At 46.9% G+C, this 16139-nt stretch overlaps 1 protein-coding gene across 10 annotated transcripts in view; it reads left to right on the forward strand.

The window, feature by feature from the left end:
* The window catches only part of ARRB1 (arrestin beta 1), a 70274-nt gene extending 62240 nt beyond the window's left edge, over nucleotides 1-8034 (forward strand). For 8 of the 10 annotated variants that reach the window (XM_036929747.2, XM_036929752.2, XM_036929745.2 and 5 more), the window contains 2 exons: nucleotides 457-508; nucleotides 1822-8034. In XM_036929747.2, coding sequence (XP_036785642.1) covers nucleotides 457-508; nucleotides 1822-1933 — 164 coding nt within the window. In that variant the 3' untranslated portion in view covers nucleotides 1934-8034. Of the gene's footprint in view, nucleotides 1-456; nucleotides 509-603; nucleotides 910-1821 lie in introns of those variants that run through there. The other 2 variants (XM_036929749.2, XM_036929751.2) reach the window with 2 other exon arrangements.
* The last annotated feature ends 8105 nt before the right edge of the window (nucleotides 8035-16139 follow it).

Raw genomic sequence — 16139 nt, forward strand, 5'->3', positions numbered from 1 at the left:
ATTAAATCTAGAACGGTTCCAGTCAAAAGACACAACATCGTAGTATGTACCACCAAGGGAAAAGATGGTTACTGCAACTGGACTATCAGATACCATTGTTTTGTAAAACATATGAGTTCAGAGATGTGAAAATGTGAAAAAAATGTTTGTCTTAGAGTTAGTAAAATTCATGCATGCAAGAAATGAATCTAAGTTATGTGGGAGACATGCCAAAAGGAGCAGGTCCAGAGGGATTTGTATTTTCCCGGGGTTGCCAGGAGCCTGGAGCCCATCCCTTAACCGCCTTCCCTGCCTTGAGGATGATGTGGGTATTTCTGAGACCAGGGGTCAGCTCCCCTTCCCCATTCCCCTTCTTCCTTTGCCCTCCCTGTCTTAGCTTGGTTGTCCCCAGATGGGACCTGTGCCCACAGGCCCCCACACCCACTAACCCATCCGCACCGGCTGCCCTATGTTTAGTTCCAGAGAACGAGACGCCAGTAGATACCAATCTCATAGAACTTGACACCAAGTAAGCCAAACCCTGCCTGCAGAAGCCTGGGGGGCGGGCCTTGGGAGGTGGGTGGGGCGACGGGTCATTTGCATATATGCTTATTAACCCCTGAGGAGCAGCTGGTCTAACCCCGTCTGCTGAGAGATGCCTCTGCTCGCCTCTTCAGCAGCCTGCTTGCCTGCATGTGACTTGAAGGACCCTCCGTGCCTGTTCCTCTTCCTCCTGCCTTGGTGGGGTCTGTCTTCCTCCCTCGTCCTTGCACGTCCGTCCGTCAGTCCGTTCGTCCATCCACAGCGCCTGCTCGGCTCTCACAGGGCTGGTTTGTGGCCCTGGGCCGGGGCTCCACTGCCCTGCCCATGCCCAACCAGTGGCGTCAGGCTTGGGGTGGGGAAGATTCTGGGGATCTTGTTGCTTCTGACTCCTAAGGCCCGGTGTGGATTTCCCTGGGGTCAAAGTCGGTCACCTCACCTGACCTGGGTCAACATCAGGAACCATCTCCAGGGCCAAGCAGCTTTCTCGCTCCAGCTCCAAATCCACCCTTCCCTTGTGCCCCAGGAGATATTTGGGATGTGGGGTCTCAAGTCACCCCATGAAGACACCCCAGCTGGCTGGCTGAATTCTGTGGGATAGGGGACTTGGTTGGGCCTAAGTGTGCATGTTTTATTGCAGAAGGAAACTCAGTGGTCTTAGAAGCAGTCCTTAGTCCTGAAATCCCATTCAGGCACCCCCTTTCCCCACCTACCCTTCCTCTGCCATGCTGCTTAGACTTGTCACCCCCCAGACCCTCTCCTACCCAAGCTCCCTTAGGATGGAATGTGAGCTCACACTTCCCTGGAGAAAGGCTCTCTGTGGTTTTCTCTCCCAGTAAGCCAAGCCCACCGGTTCCTGTACAGAAACAGGGCTGCTTCCTGAGGGTAGCTCTTCAGATGGGGGTGAGGTTTCTTGGGCCTGTTCTTGGGAATTCAGAATATGCTGGGAAACTACTGGTGGCCTGGCCTCTCACAGTAGGAATAAGTTCTTCCTCTGGCTGCAGCTTAGCTATACTCCTCTCTCACCCTGCCCTGCCCCCAGCCATTTGATATGCCTCCTACCCTATATTCATCAACAACTGAGTCTCTGCTGTTTCTACAACGGGCTGGAGGCCGTATGTGGCCGCTCCCGCTGTCACTGGTACGCCTGCAGATGTGCCGGTCTGGCGGGCCTCTCTGCCCAAGGTCAACCCCAGGGGCCAGCCTCAGTCCTGTTTGGCTGGGCCGGCCCTCTGACCCTTCTAGATAAGGCTGCTTCCCCAGCCCTGCAAACATGCCCCATTTTCCTTGTCTTTCCACCAGCGATGACGACATTGTGTTTGAGGACTTTGCCCGCCAGAGACTGAAAGGCATGAAGGATGACAAGGAGGAAGAGGAAGATGGTACGGGCTCTCCACTGCTCAACGACAGATAGACTGGGCAGCCTCCCCTGGCAGCTCCAGGTCCACCCCATGCACTAGGATGCTTACTCGTCTTCTCCCTGTTCTGGCTCCCCTCCTCTTTGTTCTTCCAGTTTCTGCCCAGGGCCTTGCGGTCCTCCAGGCCGTGGTTCCTGGAGCCATGCCTCAGGACTGGCCCCACATCAGCATGTCAGCAGGGCCGCCCATGCCACGTTCACCCCTTCACTGCAGTCACCTCTCCATCCCTCCTCTTTTCCTGCCGACCCCCAGAAAGGTCACCATGGCTCTGACCTTGGAATTTGACTTGGGATGGGGGGCAGAATGGGGGAGGATGGGACACAGGGCTTGGACAGGTGGGCATGAGGGCTTAGGACACATGAGAGGATGTCCACAGTCCCAGGTGGTTAACACAGTTCTGGCAGCTAAAAGATGACCACATGAAGGCCACCCTCTTCTGGAGGGAGGGGCAGACTGTGGACAGATTCTCAACGCCTCTGTGCAGTTCAGACCCACCAGACCCTCACCCCTTGCACCCCCTTCTCCACTGCATGTCCCTCAGTGTGGACAGTGACTTTGATGAAGGTTCGTAAGCCCCAGGAGTTCGATGGACAGACTTTCTTACCAGCAGTTACTTAGTCTAAAGCAAGCTGTGTGAACTAGCCAAGTCTATCTCAGTATTGTCAGGATGTAACACCCCAGCTACCTTGTATCTTACGTGTGTCTTCTATCTATAAATAGAGAGAGAAAGGAGGGGCCTTCAGAGAGCACCAACTCCTAGCAGAGGGAGCCACAGCTCCTGTGAGGTTTCCTGAGGGTGGCTGTGAGAGATGGCGGCAGGGAGGGGAGGGGAAGGATCTTCCCCGTCCCCTGCTTCTGTCCCCTTATGAGCGATCAGCAGTCCCTCAGGAAGCAAGGCCGCAGGTCCAGAGGGAGCCCGAGCCACCAGGGTTCTCCTGCCTTCCCTTGAAGATCTCCAGGGCTGGGCTGAGCTGGCCCTGCAGGCTGGGGGGAAGTGCCTGAGGCCACGGAGGGTCCTTCCTCAGAAGGTGGCAGGGTCCGTCGAGATGCCCTCACCTACAGGGAAGGGAGCTGCTGGGTAGCAAAGAGCCCCTTGTTCCTTGGAGAACTGGTGACCCCTCAGTTCCCAGTGTCATGGGTCCAGGACCCACTGGTTGATGTTGGTGTGATTGGGACCTGGGGTGTTCCCAGGACAACAGGATGATGAGGTAGAAAGTGTTGAAAGGCAACTATGATTATCTGGCCTTTGATGCTCACTTACTGTGTCACCTTGGGTGAGTTCCTTTCCCTCTCTGGGCCTCAGTTCTTTACCCAAAAAACCAAGGGTTTTGACCATATTATCACAAAGGGCCTTCAGAGCTCTGGCCTCTTAAGAATTTGTGAACATTAGAGTTTCTGACCTGGTGGGTGGGCCAGAGCCACTGATCCTGGTCCATCTGCTTGCTGAGGGGATTCATTGGACCCCAGAGGAGAGCTTCAACCCCTGCCCTTCCCTCCACCCATGCCTGCCACACCAGGCCTGGGAATGGCTCATCTTGGACCCCTGGAGGGTCGCCTGATGTCATGCTGTGGCCATTAACTAGCATGAGCTGCATGGCCCTAGAGCCTGAATATGACAGAAGGGCAGAACTTGTATTTGCTGAGGTTTGGAGTGAGGGTAGCCAGGAGTAGGGGAGCTTTTGATAGGGCCTCAGTACCTCACAGCTTCCTGTGGATGCAGACACCCTGAGGTTTACCTCATACGCAAGGAAATGTTCTGATTAGCAGGGCAAGGGATCTCTCCTCCATTCCTACTCCCTTCTATCTCTGTCCTATACTTGCCTGAAAAGGGAGAAGACAAAATTTTATTATACCAGTTGGGTCTCAACCCTTTTCAGTCCAGCCCCACCTGGGGTGGGCTATGTAACGATTTTCTATGGTGAAATTACCCAGTTCCCATGCCTGGCACTGCCCCCCAGTCCTCCCTTCTGAACCTCATGAAGACTCAACCCTAGGGACCCCTACCCCATGTCAGAACTAAGTCAGCTCGGGGCAGCCACCCACCCGTGGCCAGTCCTGGGGTCCCAGCTGCAGGTGCCCTTGGCATCCAGCCCCTATCAGAGCTCGCCAGGCAGTTCACACCTTGTTTGGGCAGCTGTAGAAGTGAAGTGCTAAACAACCGTGTGCTCTCCAGTGTCTTACTCTGGCCCCTTTGGGCTGGTATAAGACCCTTTAGGATTTGGGGTGATCATTGCCCTACACACAAACCTCTTCCCCCATTCCTAACCCATACACACAAAAGATTTGCCAGGCTGGTTTCTTGTGCTTCCTCCACGTCAAAATCCCACTTGCCCTCTGAGTTTATCCCGACGTTTACCTGAAATTTCCCAGCTGCTGGATGCATCAGAGCCCCATCCAGACGTTTACTCTTTGGGGCCAGGACTGCAGAGGTGGTCAAGTTCTTTTGGATTTGGCTTTACTATCCTTGGTTGACAACTTCTCTGCTCAATGCCAAGCGCTGGAGACACAGTGATGAGTCAGTCCCAGCCCCTGTCCTCAGGAAGCTCAGGGTCAGGGGATAGTTACAGGGGGACGTAACAGGGAGCCATTGTATTCAGGGCTCCATGGCTGCTGCTGGGCCATATAGTGCCTTGATGTGAATTAGAAATCGTGCCCCTTCCATATGGATTCAGCCCATGTTAGGAGGCACAGCTTTGAGTGGCACGTGGGCCAGAGTTGAGCCCTGCCTGCCCCTGGGCTCATCACCCTCCTGCACAGCCGTGCACTGCAGCCCAGTGGGACTCTTGTGCCTTCCTGAGGGAAAGGCCCAGAGCATCTTTCCAAGCTTCTGGTCAGCTCCAGCCCACACCCACCCTGCAGCCCCAAACATCAAAGAATCTTTGCCCTGCAGGGTTCCTCTCCATCTGGAGTCAGTCAGGTGAGACTTAAGAGTAAAACTAGGGGTGAGGGGGCCCTGCTGTGCCTATCAGGGCTTGTGCTGACCATGCAGCTCTACAGTGGGACTTCCGTTGGGCCATGTGGGTTATAGCTAGCAGTCTGGGCAGGAAGGAAGGGCAAAAATCTGCAGGCAGAGGGCAAGCTGGACTTCCTCATCATTCCAACCACAAGAAGAGTTCAGTCTCTGTGAAGTTAAGGACTGAATAACTTGGCTGGACTCCATAGGCCTCCTCAGGCTCAAAGCCCAGACAGGTGAACTTGACCTCACCCATGGTGCTGGTTCAGCTTGGGGAGTTGCCAACAAGCTGGTTCGCACAGGGTGCAGTGAAAAGCATGCTGGTTTGGAAAGTCACAATGCCTCTCAGTCCTGGTTTGTCACCAAACAGCTGAGGAGCCTTGAGCAAGTTGTTCAACCTCTTGGGCTCAGTTTCGCTAACTGTAAAGTGGGACAGCAATCTCTTCCCCACCTGACTCAAGGAATTGTGAGGCCCAGGTGAGATGAGTCACCTCTGTAGGTTGCAAATGGCTGCACAGCTCATGGCCCTGCCCCTGTGGGGGAGTAGCCCAGGGTCACATAGGAAGTTCCTGGGCTGAGCCTTCCTCCCACTAGTCTTCATCTCTTGTGCCCTTCTTGCTTAGATGTCAACCAGAATGAGAAGCACCCAGTTGGACTCTGGTAGCCCAGCTGAAAGGGAAATTCAGGCACTATTTAGGAATGATATGCCCATGGACAGTGGTTCCAGCAACTACAACAGAAAGACAAGACAAAGATACTGTCAGTGATTGGGACAGGGGCATGTACACTCCCCGAAGTGTCACTCACACTTCCCATCTCTCAGACCCCGCAGAGGCCAAGAAACCTTGGCTCCGATCCCAGGCTAGGAAGAGCCACCAGCCCCCAGGCCCAGGGAGGGCCAAGCCACCCCTACATCAAAGAACTGTAAGTGTGAGGTGGAATGGCAGTTGCCTGCTCATTCCCTTCAAAGTACAAGGCCCCCTCAAGGGTCTACCCGAGCTGCCAATGCTTCTTGGTGGCACTTGGGAGGGATTCGTGCCTACAGAAAATCCAGGCCTCCCTCTCTGAGAACTGACCCCCAGCTGACCCATCTCCCATTGGTTCTAGCAGCCCATAAAGGCAGCTTCTGCCAGCAACTGGGACCTGGACACTCTACCCATCCTGGAGGAAGGCAGTAGGACCCCATCTTGAACTCATAGGGTCTCAAGGATATAGGCCTCTACTTGTTCTTATGTTTCTCTTTTTAAAGTCAACAAGGACCAAAATGGGCTTTCCCCACCCTTTTGCATAAGCCTGCATTGGGTCTGGCATTTTGCCACCCTGGCCCAGGAAGCTCCATCACTTTTGCCCTCCCTCCAGGAGCAAGCTCCATCACTTTTGGGCTACCTGTGGAGCGTGATCTTCACCCCTACCAGTTCCCTGCAGGGTTACTGCACAGTGGCCTCAAAGAGAGGCCCACCAAAGGGGGAGATCCTACCACCATCACACTCTGCCAACTCTTCACCCTGAAAGGGAAGTCAAAGCACAGGTCCCTAGGACCCATGACCTACAGACACTATGACAGTAGTTTTCAAACCAGGTGCTGTGGAACACCTGGTGTCCACAGAGCTTTGTCAGGGGCTGCTAACGTGGGAAGATGGGGGTGAAGACAAAGGATAAGTCTTCAGCCCTCCCCCAGTCCCACTTCCACCAGAACAGCTCTGCTTTTATCTATTTTGCCTATTGAGGTTTCACCTTCAAATTTTGTTTTGAAGAAAAACTTCAAACCGCCATTGGTTTGATCTTAGACCAGCAAGCCAGGTTCTATTCTTGCTTTTCATGTTGGAATGGCTCTACTATTCCAATACAAAGGATCTTTGTATTGGAACTTGGGTCACAGACCCAGGCCCAAGCATTTGTTTATTCACACAGACATGCATGTGTGCATATTTCATGGTTTTGCAGCCCATCCACCCAGAAACTCTCACCTGGATTTGATTTGGGCAGGGTCCTGGTGCTCAGTGAGGATGGGTCTTCACCCTGATATTGGCCACACAGCATGGGGGACCATAGAACAAAGAAGCAGGCCCAGCCCCTACCCCACAACTTGTGTCTGCACCCCAATATGATACTCTGCTTCCCTGGCCCAGGCCCATGGGGTGGGTGATGGGACAGAAGAAGAAACTAGAATCAGATTCCTCTTCACAGTCAGCCAGATGGATGAAAGTCCATGTTTTCATTAAAAAAATGCCCAGGGAGGACCCTGTGAGGGCAAGATCCCTCCAGAAACTTCTAAGCAGCAGGTTTCCCTTGAGCAGTTCTAATAGGCTTCCACTGCTATGTTTGTGGACCAAGTGTGGAGGCAGCAGGAGCTGCCTGAAGAGGTGCTGGTCCTCCACCTGCAGTCTGTTGGATTCTCTCCCTACCAACCTGCCTGGGCCCCTCACCTGGGCTAAGGGGTAGGTGGGCACTTTGGTGGGACTTGGGCCAGCCCTTGGCACAGAATCCTTCCTGGGCCCCCCACCCAGGGCATTTGAGGTACAAATGTGAGGCTCAGGGCACAGCAAGCCACATGGCATGGGAGAAAGTGCCAACAGGTGTTCTACATTCTGCCCAAGCATGCTCTTGGGAACCCCACTGACCTCATTTTCCCCATGTGTAAGATGGGGTTAGTGCCAGGCTCTGCTCACCTCACAGGGATTACAAGGGAGGGTCATAGGAGAGGCAAGTATGAGAGGTGGTGTCATATGACAGGTGGGAGCCTCACAAACTTGGGGTGCAGACCTGCAGAACACTTGGGAATGAGTATAGGATGTGCCGTCTTACTTGGGCATCTCTGCTCAGTATTAAGGTCTAGTCACAGATGCTATCGTGGGCCTGCCTCTTCCTAGCCATTGGGAGAAGTATTCAGCCTGGCACAGTGACTATGTGTGGATTCTGGGCACAGGGAGTGACAGATGTCTGGGACAGGTCTCCAGGTCTGTAGCCCTGATGTTAAGTGATTATTTTGTGACACTCATTCCTGGGCCACCTGTCAGGTTTATCTGTTGTACCTGTGGCATTCCTTGATATGTCAGATAAGTTATTGCAGTTTATTCAATTCTAACAAAACAAATGAACAAAAGAACCATAAAAAGGAGACCATTAAAGGTCTTTTGTGACAAATGCTGGTTGTGCTTTTATTCCTGTCTAATAAGCCACAGACCAGCAAATCTGCCTTGGTTGCCCTGGACTGGGAGATGGGAGCCTGTGGCTGTGTCGGGTGTTTTCTTCCCTTGTCTGCAGCGCCAACTTCAACCTGGTTCCTGCAGCTTCTTCTGGAGACCACCAAGCTTTCTCCTCCCATCTCTACCACTTACCATACCAGCCTTATGGCCTTGGGGAAGTCCCCAAACCTCTGACCCCTCTCAGACACCACTGGATCCTGTGACCCCCTGGTTTGCTCCTGGGGTGAAGCCATCCCATCTTCTCTTTGGTAGCACTGACCACTTCAGCTGGAGTCTTGCCCCTATCCCAGCACTGGTTCTTTTTTTGATTTTTTATTAAGGTGTTATTGATATACACTCTTATGAAGGTTTCACATGAAAAAACAATGTGGTTACTACATTTACCTATATTATCAAGTCCCCACCCATACCCCAGTGCAGTCACTGTTCATCAATGCAGTAAGATGCCACAGATCTACTATGTGCCTTCTCTGTGCTACACTGTTCTCCCCGTGGTCCCCCACACCATGCCAGCACTGGTTCTTATTCACTTCTCATCTCCTGCTCTGCTGGGTCTCCCTATAGCCACCTCAGTTTTCCATGATTTACCCATTGGCTTTTCCAAACAAATACATGGGAACAGGGATATAAATGAGGAAGATTCAAAGTTCTGACTGATAATGTATTGCATTGACACCAAAGGAACATGCCAATGAATGTAAGACAACTTTTCTAGAAAATTGATTGTATATGAAAACATTTCATATAACAATTTCCTGTAAGCTAATGTGCAACTTAGATCAAAGCATTACTCTTCCTGGTTGATCAGAGGTGGTCTGTTTACTCTGATGCTCCCTTCTAGCCAGAGAAGGGCAGTGGGAAGACACTGGCATTTGAATTAGAAGACTTGAGCTAGACAGTTTTCATTATGCCACATTTCTCTTGAGGATTTGCACTGAGATTAGAACCACCAACAGAAGATGAGACAGATGTTAGGTCAGAACAACAACAACAAAATCAACATTCTATAAAGGACTATATACAGCAGGACCCAGAGTCTACCTAATATAACATTCACAATGTCCAGGATACAATCTGAAATCACTCAACATATAAAGAACCAGAGAAATATGATGAATTCTGGAGAGAAAATACAATCACCATATGCCAACTCTAAGATGACTTAGATGTTGGAATTACTAGAAAAGATTTTGAAATAGCTATTATAACTTGAAATGAATGGAAAGATAGTTGTTCTCAGAAGAGACATAGGGACTAGAAAATGACCCAACTGGAAAGTTTAGAATTGAAAAATAAAATACCTGAAATAAAAAATTCACTGGATAGGCTAGAATGGCAGGGAACAGGAAAGAGCCAATGACTTGAAGATAGATCAAGGAGATTTTTCGATCTGATAAACAGAGGGAAAAAACTGAAAAACATTAACATAGCCTCAGGAACCTATGGAATAATATCACAGAGTCTAAGATTCATGTTATTGGACACCCAGAGGAAAGCAGAAAGACTGGTGCAGAAAAAAATATTTGCATGAAAAGCATAAATTTATAGATTAAAGAAGCTAAGCAGACCCCAAACAGGTTAAACTCAAAGAAAACTGCACATAGACATACATAACCAAACTGCTAAAAAACAGATAAATTTTAAAATCGTGAAAGCAGGTAGAGAAAAATGACACATTTCTTCTATGTTCTTCCACACAAAGAATGATTATCTGGTGTAGCTTTCTCAAAAAAAGACATGGAGGCCAGAAGTGAGTGGAAAAACATATGTAAGATGCCAAAAGAAAACAACTGTCAACCCAGAATTCTTCTGTATCCAGTGAAAATATCCTTCAAGAATGATGCAAAATAGAGATTATCAGATGAAGGGAAACTAAGAAAATTTGTCACCAGCATATTTTCTCTTAAAAGAAGTTCCTTAGGTTGAGAAGAAATGATGCCAGAGATAAATTGACATCTAAAAGCAACAGAAATGGCAATTATTTGAGTAAATATAAAAGGCTGTATTGGTCCTCTTAATTTCTTTAAAATATGTATGACAGTTAAAAGGAAAAAATATATAAATGGTCTAAAAGGGTTAAGTATATAAATGGAATACATATGCCATCTATAATGTAAAGGCCATTGGGGGAAGATAAAGAGAAACCTACTTCTCTATAAGACTTCTGTTTTATACTGAAGTATACAATATTAATCCTAAGTATATTGTGAAGTTTTATATATGTATATTGTGATTCCTAGAGCAGTAAAATAGAGCACAGAATATAGATAAATTAAAATAGAATACTAAAAAATATTCAAATATTGCAAAAGAAGGCAGGAAAGTTGAAACAAAATAATAAAACAGAGGGGACAAACAAAAATAGTGGTAGACCTAAATCCAACCATACTAATATCTATATTAAATGAAAATGATCAAAATATAACAATTAAAAGAGAGCATGTCAGACTGAATAATAAAAAAAAAAAGATCCACCTATATGCTGTCTGCAAGGGACCCAGTTTAAATATAAGAACAAAGATTAAGTTAAAAGAAAAGGAAAATATAACCACGCAAACAAAAAAAGCTGAAGTGGTTTTTGTTAATATCATGCAAAGTAGACTTCAGAACAAGAAGTTTCCAGGGATAAAGAGGAACATAATATAAAAAATAAACGTGTCAACTTACCAAGAAGACATAATAATCCTAAATTTACATTCATCTAGTAAGGGTGTTTCCAGATATGGGATGGAATTTATCCCATTCCAAAAACTCATTCCAAAACCTGATGGAACTGAAAGGAAAGAGATATATAAGTCCCAACACTCCTCTTTCAGTGAGCAGTAGAGCAAGAAGATAGAAAATTAGTGAAAACATAGAAGACCTGAACAACACTATCAGGTAATTTGACCTAGTTAACATTAATAGAACATTTCACCTTAAAACAATGAAACATGCATTCTTTTCAAGTACAAGTATGCATTCTTTTCAAGAAACAGTCCTCAAGAAAGACCATTTTCTGGACCTTAAAAAAAAAACTTTAACATATTTAAAAGAATTTAAATAAATTTAAATAAAAATATGTTTTCAGAGCATAATAAACTAGAAATTAATAACAGAAAAGTATCTGGAAAATTCACAAATACTTGGAAATTAAGCAACATTTTTCTAAATGGGTCAAAGAGAAAATCACAAGGAGAATTAGAAAATATCATGAACTAAATGAAGTTGAAAACAAAAGTAAGTAAATTTATGGGATGTAGCTAAATTATTTCAATAGACACAAATGCTATTGGACAAAACTCAATATCCACTCTTAATTTAGAAAAAACAACAAGATCTCAGTAAACTTCCTTAATTTAATAGAGGACATCTACAAAACTTACAGCTAACACCATAGTTAATAGTGAAAGACTGAATGCTTTTCCTTTACAATTGAGAACAAGGCAGGGATGATTGTTCTTATCATTCTATTTAACATCCTACTGGAGGGCCCAGCCAGGTTAGAAAATGATATAAAGGCCTACTGATTGTAAAGAAAGAAATAAAATGATCTATATTCACAATGTGAGTGGTTACACAGAAAATCCCAAGAAATCTACAAAAAAGCTACTAGAACTAATAAGTGAGTTTATATAGGTTTCAGGATACTTGATCAATATACAAAAATCAATTGTACTTCTGTATAGTAACATTAAACAATTGAGATAAAACACAATGCCAAATAGACAATACCATCTTCAATAGTACCAAATGGAAGTACTCAGATATAAATATAACAAAATATGTGCATAATGCCTATGCACATCTGTAACACACAAAATACTCATGAAAAAAAAAGATCTAAACAAATTGAGACATGTACTATGTTCATGGATTGGAAGATGCATTGTTATTAAGATATCAGTTCTCTCCAAACTGACCATAGATTTGATGCAATCCGAATCAAGATCTCTGCAGGATTGTTTTTGTAGATGTAAACAAGCTGATTCTAAAATTTATATGGGAAGGTAAAGGAATGAGAATAGCCAAGCAATTTTTAACAGGAAGAACAAAGTTGGAATTCTTACCTGATCTCAAGACTTACTATGAAGTTACAGTAATCAAGACAGTGAAGTGGTAGTGAAAAAATAGACATCTACATCAATGGAATGGAATCCAGAATCCAGAAACAGACCTGCACTCTACTGTCAACTGATTTTTCAACAAGGTGCAAAGGCAATTCAATTATTGTCTTTTCAATAAACAGTGCTGGTGAGGATATGGAGGAATGGGAACACTCATACACTGCTGGTCAGAATGCAGAATGATACACTTTGGAAAACAGTTTGGCAGTTTCTTATAAATTTAAAAATACTTAACATAAGACTTAGCTGTTCTACTACCAAAAGAAACGAAAAGTTACATTCCGACAAGAACCTAAATGTGAATGTTAATAATGGCTGTATTCCTAATTGTCAAAAACTACAAAAAACCCAAATGTTCTTCAACAAGTGTCAGTGGATGAACTACTGTACATCTGTACAACGGAATACAGCTCAACAATAAAAATAAACTAGCGATAACATACAACATGGATGAATCTCAAATACATTATGCTAAGTGAAAGAAGCCAGACTTAAAAGGACAAATATATGTGATTCTATTTATATGACATTCTGGAAAAGGCAAAATTATGGGGCCAGAAAACATTGCCAGGGATTGGGTTGTGGAAGGGTTAGCTACAAAGGGGCAGCACGAGGGATTTTTTTTTGAGGATGATGATGGAGTTGTTCCATATTTTGATTGTCAAAATTGCTATATACCAGAAAGAGCGGATTTTACTCTATGCAAAGAATATCTCATTTTAAAAGGCAAAAATGAAACTAAACAATTTATAGCTCAAAAAATGCAAATAATATTTATTGGGCATGTACCATTTGCTGGGGTTATGCTGGGTCCTGAAGATACAAAGATAAATAAGACAATCCCATCCTTCAAGGAGCTCACAGATTCATAGGAGGATAAGGCATGACAACAAAGGAATTGCTGCTGAGGGATTTTGGAGATGGAGGCAGACATATACTTAATAGCTTGCCATGAGAGTCCTACAGAGGGGTCATCACGTTCAGCTGGGGTGGGTGAGATGGGGGAAAAGGCAGGCTTCCTAGAAAAGGAATTGCTTCAACTGAGTTTTGAAGGATGAGTAGGAGTTAGGCAGGTGAGGAAAGGCCTTGGACATTCCAGTTTGAGGGGATGCATGTGGGAAGCTTCCAGGGGCGAGACAACCTGGAACTTTCAGGGAATTGTAAAGACTTTGGTGTGGCTAAGGTGAAGGAAACCAGAAGAGCTGGCAGGAGGTAGGACCAGATCATGGCCATGGGAGGCAGGTTACCGATAACCAGCTCAAAGAGCTTGTTTTTATCCAGAAGACAGTGGCACAGGTTTTAAGCAGGGCAGTGAGAGGGATCAGATTCATGCATTTTCAGGGTCATTCTGGCTAAACTGCCAAAATGGAACAGAGGGGGAAGCTTGAGGCAGGAGGACCAGCAAGGAATCTGGGGCAGGGATCCAGCTGAAAGATGTGGAAGCTGGGACCAGTTGGGGAAGCAAAAGGACCTACTGGAGAGGTATTTAGGAATAGAATGGCCATCACTGGCTTCCCATATAGTATTTGAATAGTCAGTCTCAGTGCCTTTGCACTTGCTGTTTCTTCTGCCTGTATTGGTCTTTCTTAGGCTCTTTACAGAGCTCCTTTCTTTCTTCAGGGCAAGCCACCTTCTTAGAGGGGTCTGCCTGACCACTGTCACTCTCACGTCACTCTACTTATTGCCTCATAAGAATTATCTTACTCATATGGTTTAAGCACGTATGACGTATGGGCTCTGGGTTTTAAGCCCAACTGGGTCCCCTATTAGCAGTGTGATCTTGAGCATATTATTCATCTTTATGTACCTTAGTTTCTTCATTTGTAAGGTAGGAATAATAATAATAATAAATAGCCTCATTTGTCATCAAGCTAAAATGGGTTAATATACATAAAGTGCCTAGAATAATGCCAGCTTCTTCCTGGCATTGTGGTAGGTCATAGAAGGTGCTTCATAAAATACTTGCTGAATGGATTGACTAAATGAAGAATGAACTTTCCCATACTCACTAGCAGATGGCACATGTGTGCAAAGAAAAGTTAAAACTAACTTTGTTCTGACAGAAATAGGCCAACAGATGTCGCCACAGCTCCCTAGGTTAGGGACCAAGGCCCAGGAAAAGGCTGAGCCGGTGGCTGACGTTACCCAGGTAGGACATTGGACGAGAATTCCAAATGGGAGCCAGAAAGCTGTAATTGTATTAAAAAGTCAAAGTGGGAGAATCTAAGGCTAAATTATGTTTTATGTGATTATTCTTTAGCTGCATTTTTTTTCTGTTTTCTTACTTTCTTAAAGAGTAGCAAGGAGCTGCCCATGCAGGCATCTTCTATAAATGCAACCTCAGTTCAGTACGGGAGGTTGTAAGAGTCACAGACAGTGGGCATCTGACGTGCAGCAGAGGGAAACCAGGAGCCCTGCCTGGTGCCTCCTCCCCTGTGCTTTGGATTTCTGTGGGGGAGGGGCAGTGCTCACAAATCTCTCTGTGCACCGTGACTGGGGACCCAAAAGGGGACTGGACCCAGACCCTGGGGGAGCTTCTGGTCTGGTGCAGACAATGAGCTAGAAAAACAATCCATACAAATAAAGATCCAGGGGGTACAGTAATGGGAGGAAGAGGTGAGGTCAGGAAAGCAGAGAGGACTCTTGAGCTCTCCGGATTCCCTCCGTGGGGTAGGCATCCCAGGGGGAGGGTACTGTGTGAGCAAAGGCATAGGGCCTGGAATAGCTGGGCTCAGCTGCTAGAATCTGAGTCGTTTGGTATGGGTGGAGAATAGTGTTCAAGAAGTTGTTTAGTGTGGCTGGAGGACATGGCCAAGGACAGGGAATATATAGTTATCTAGGGCTGGTAGACTAGCTAGTCTAGCACTTTTTCTTTTCCCCTCCAGGTCTTGTCAAAAGTCACTGGAGTCTAGGGCCCATCAGCCTGGAAAAGTCCCAGCTTATTCTTGTCCCTTTCTAATTATTAATAGTGGCCCTCTTCACTCCACAAAGTCTCCGAGGTCAGACGGCCACCTTCACTGGGGCCCCCCTGTGTTTCCGTGATCTTAGGGCCTCATCGTTACTGAGGACAGGAGCAGGATCTGGTCCATCTCAGCTGGTGCTCGGTGGAGAATGGAAGGTCAGCAAGAATGATTTTTGTGCCCAGGGATCTTGGGAATCCAGAATAAATCCCTTTCTCATCTCAGGGAGGGGTAGGGATGCCCCTTCCCCAAGAAGGATCCCCCAGCAGGGTTTCTGCCTGCAAGAGTCTGGAGGTGGCTTCTGAGACTGCTAGAAACTGCTGACGGAGACTGAAGAGCCCTCCCCACCCCTCTGTTGTGCAACTTTCCCCCCATCTCTAGGCCACCCAGGCTTGGGTCTGGCTGCAAGAGGCAATGACCACAGGGGTGGAGATACAGAGTTAGGATGTGGGGCAGCCCTGCCAGTTACTCAGACCCAGAGCAGGGCAGGGACAGCCCCGTGGGGCATTCTGGGCTCTGCATCTGCTCTGCTCCTGACACCCTGTGTGACCTAGTGGACTTCTGCAGTCTCTGGGCCTTAATTTCCTCACACAAAGAAGGGTTAGTTGAGGTGGTCTGTGTGGAACTGGCCAGCCTGGGCAAACTGTCCTGAGGCAGTGCTGAGGGCAGTGAGTGGGTGTGGGCAGTGAGGAGGGGAGTGGGAGGGGACTCTGAAGGCGGCCAAGCACACTGCCACAAGAATATTAACTGCCCCTGTCACTTCCCCCAGTCTGGGAAAGGCCATGCTCATAAATTAGGGCTGTGCGTCTGCTAGGCAGACACTTAATGAAGAAGTAAATGGACTTCAGGGAGAGTAGGCAGTGCCTCTGGAGGTCACGAGTCTAGCCCCAGCCAGGACAGAAGGAACCTGGAGTCAGAGAGGGGCAGGGGCTGTCCAAGGTCAGTGTCAGACTGCACCAGGAAGGCAGGAGCTGGTT

The sequence above is a fragment of the Manis pentadactyla genome, chromosome 9 (assembly GCF_030020395.1).
Source record: "Manis pentadactyla isolate mManPen7 chromosome 9, mManPen7.hap1, whole genome shotgun sequence".
Classification (NCBI taxonomy): Eukaryota; Metazoa; Chordata; class Mammalia; order Pholidota; family Manidae; genus Manis; species Manis pentadactyla.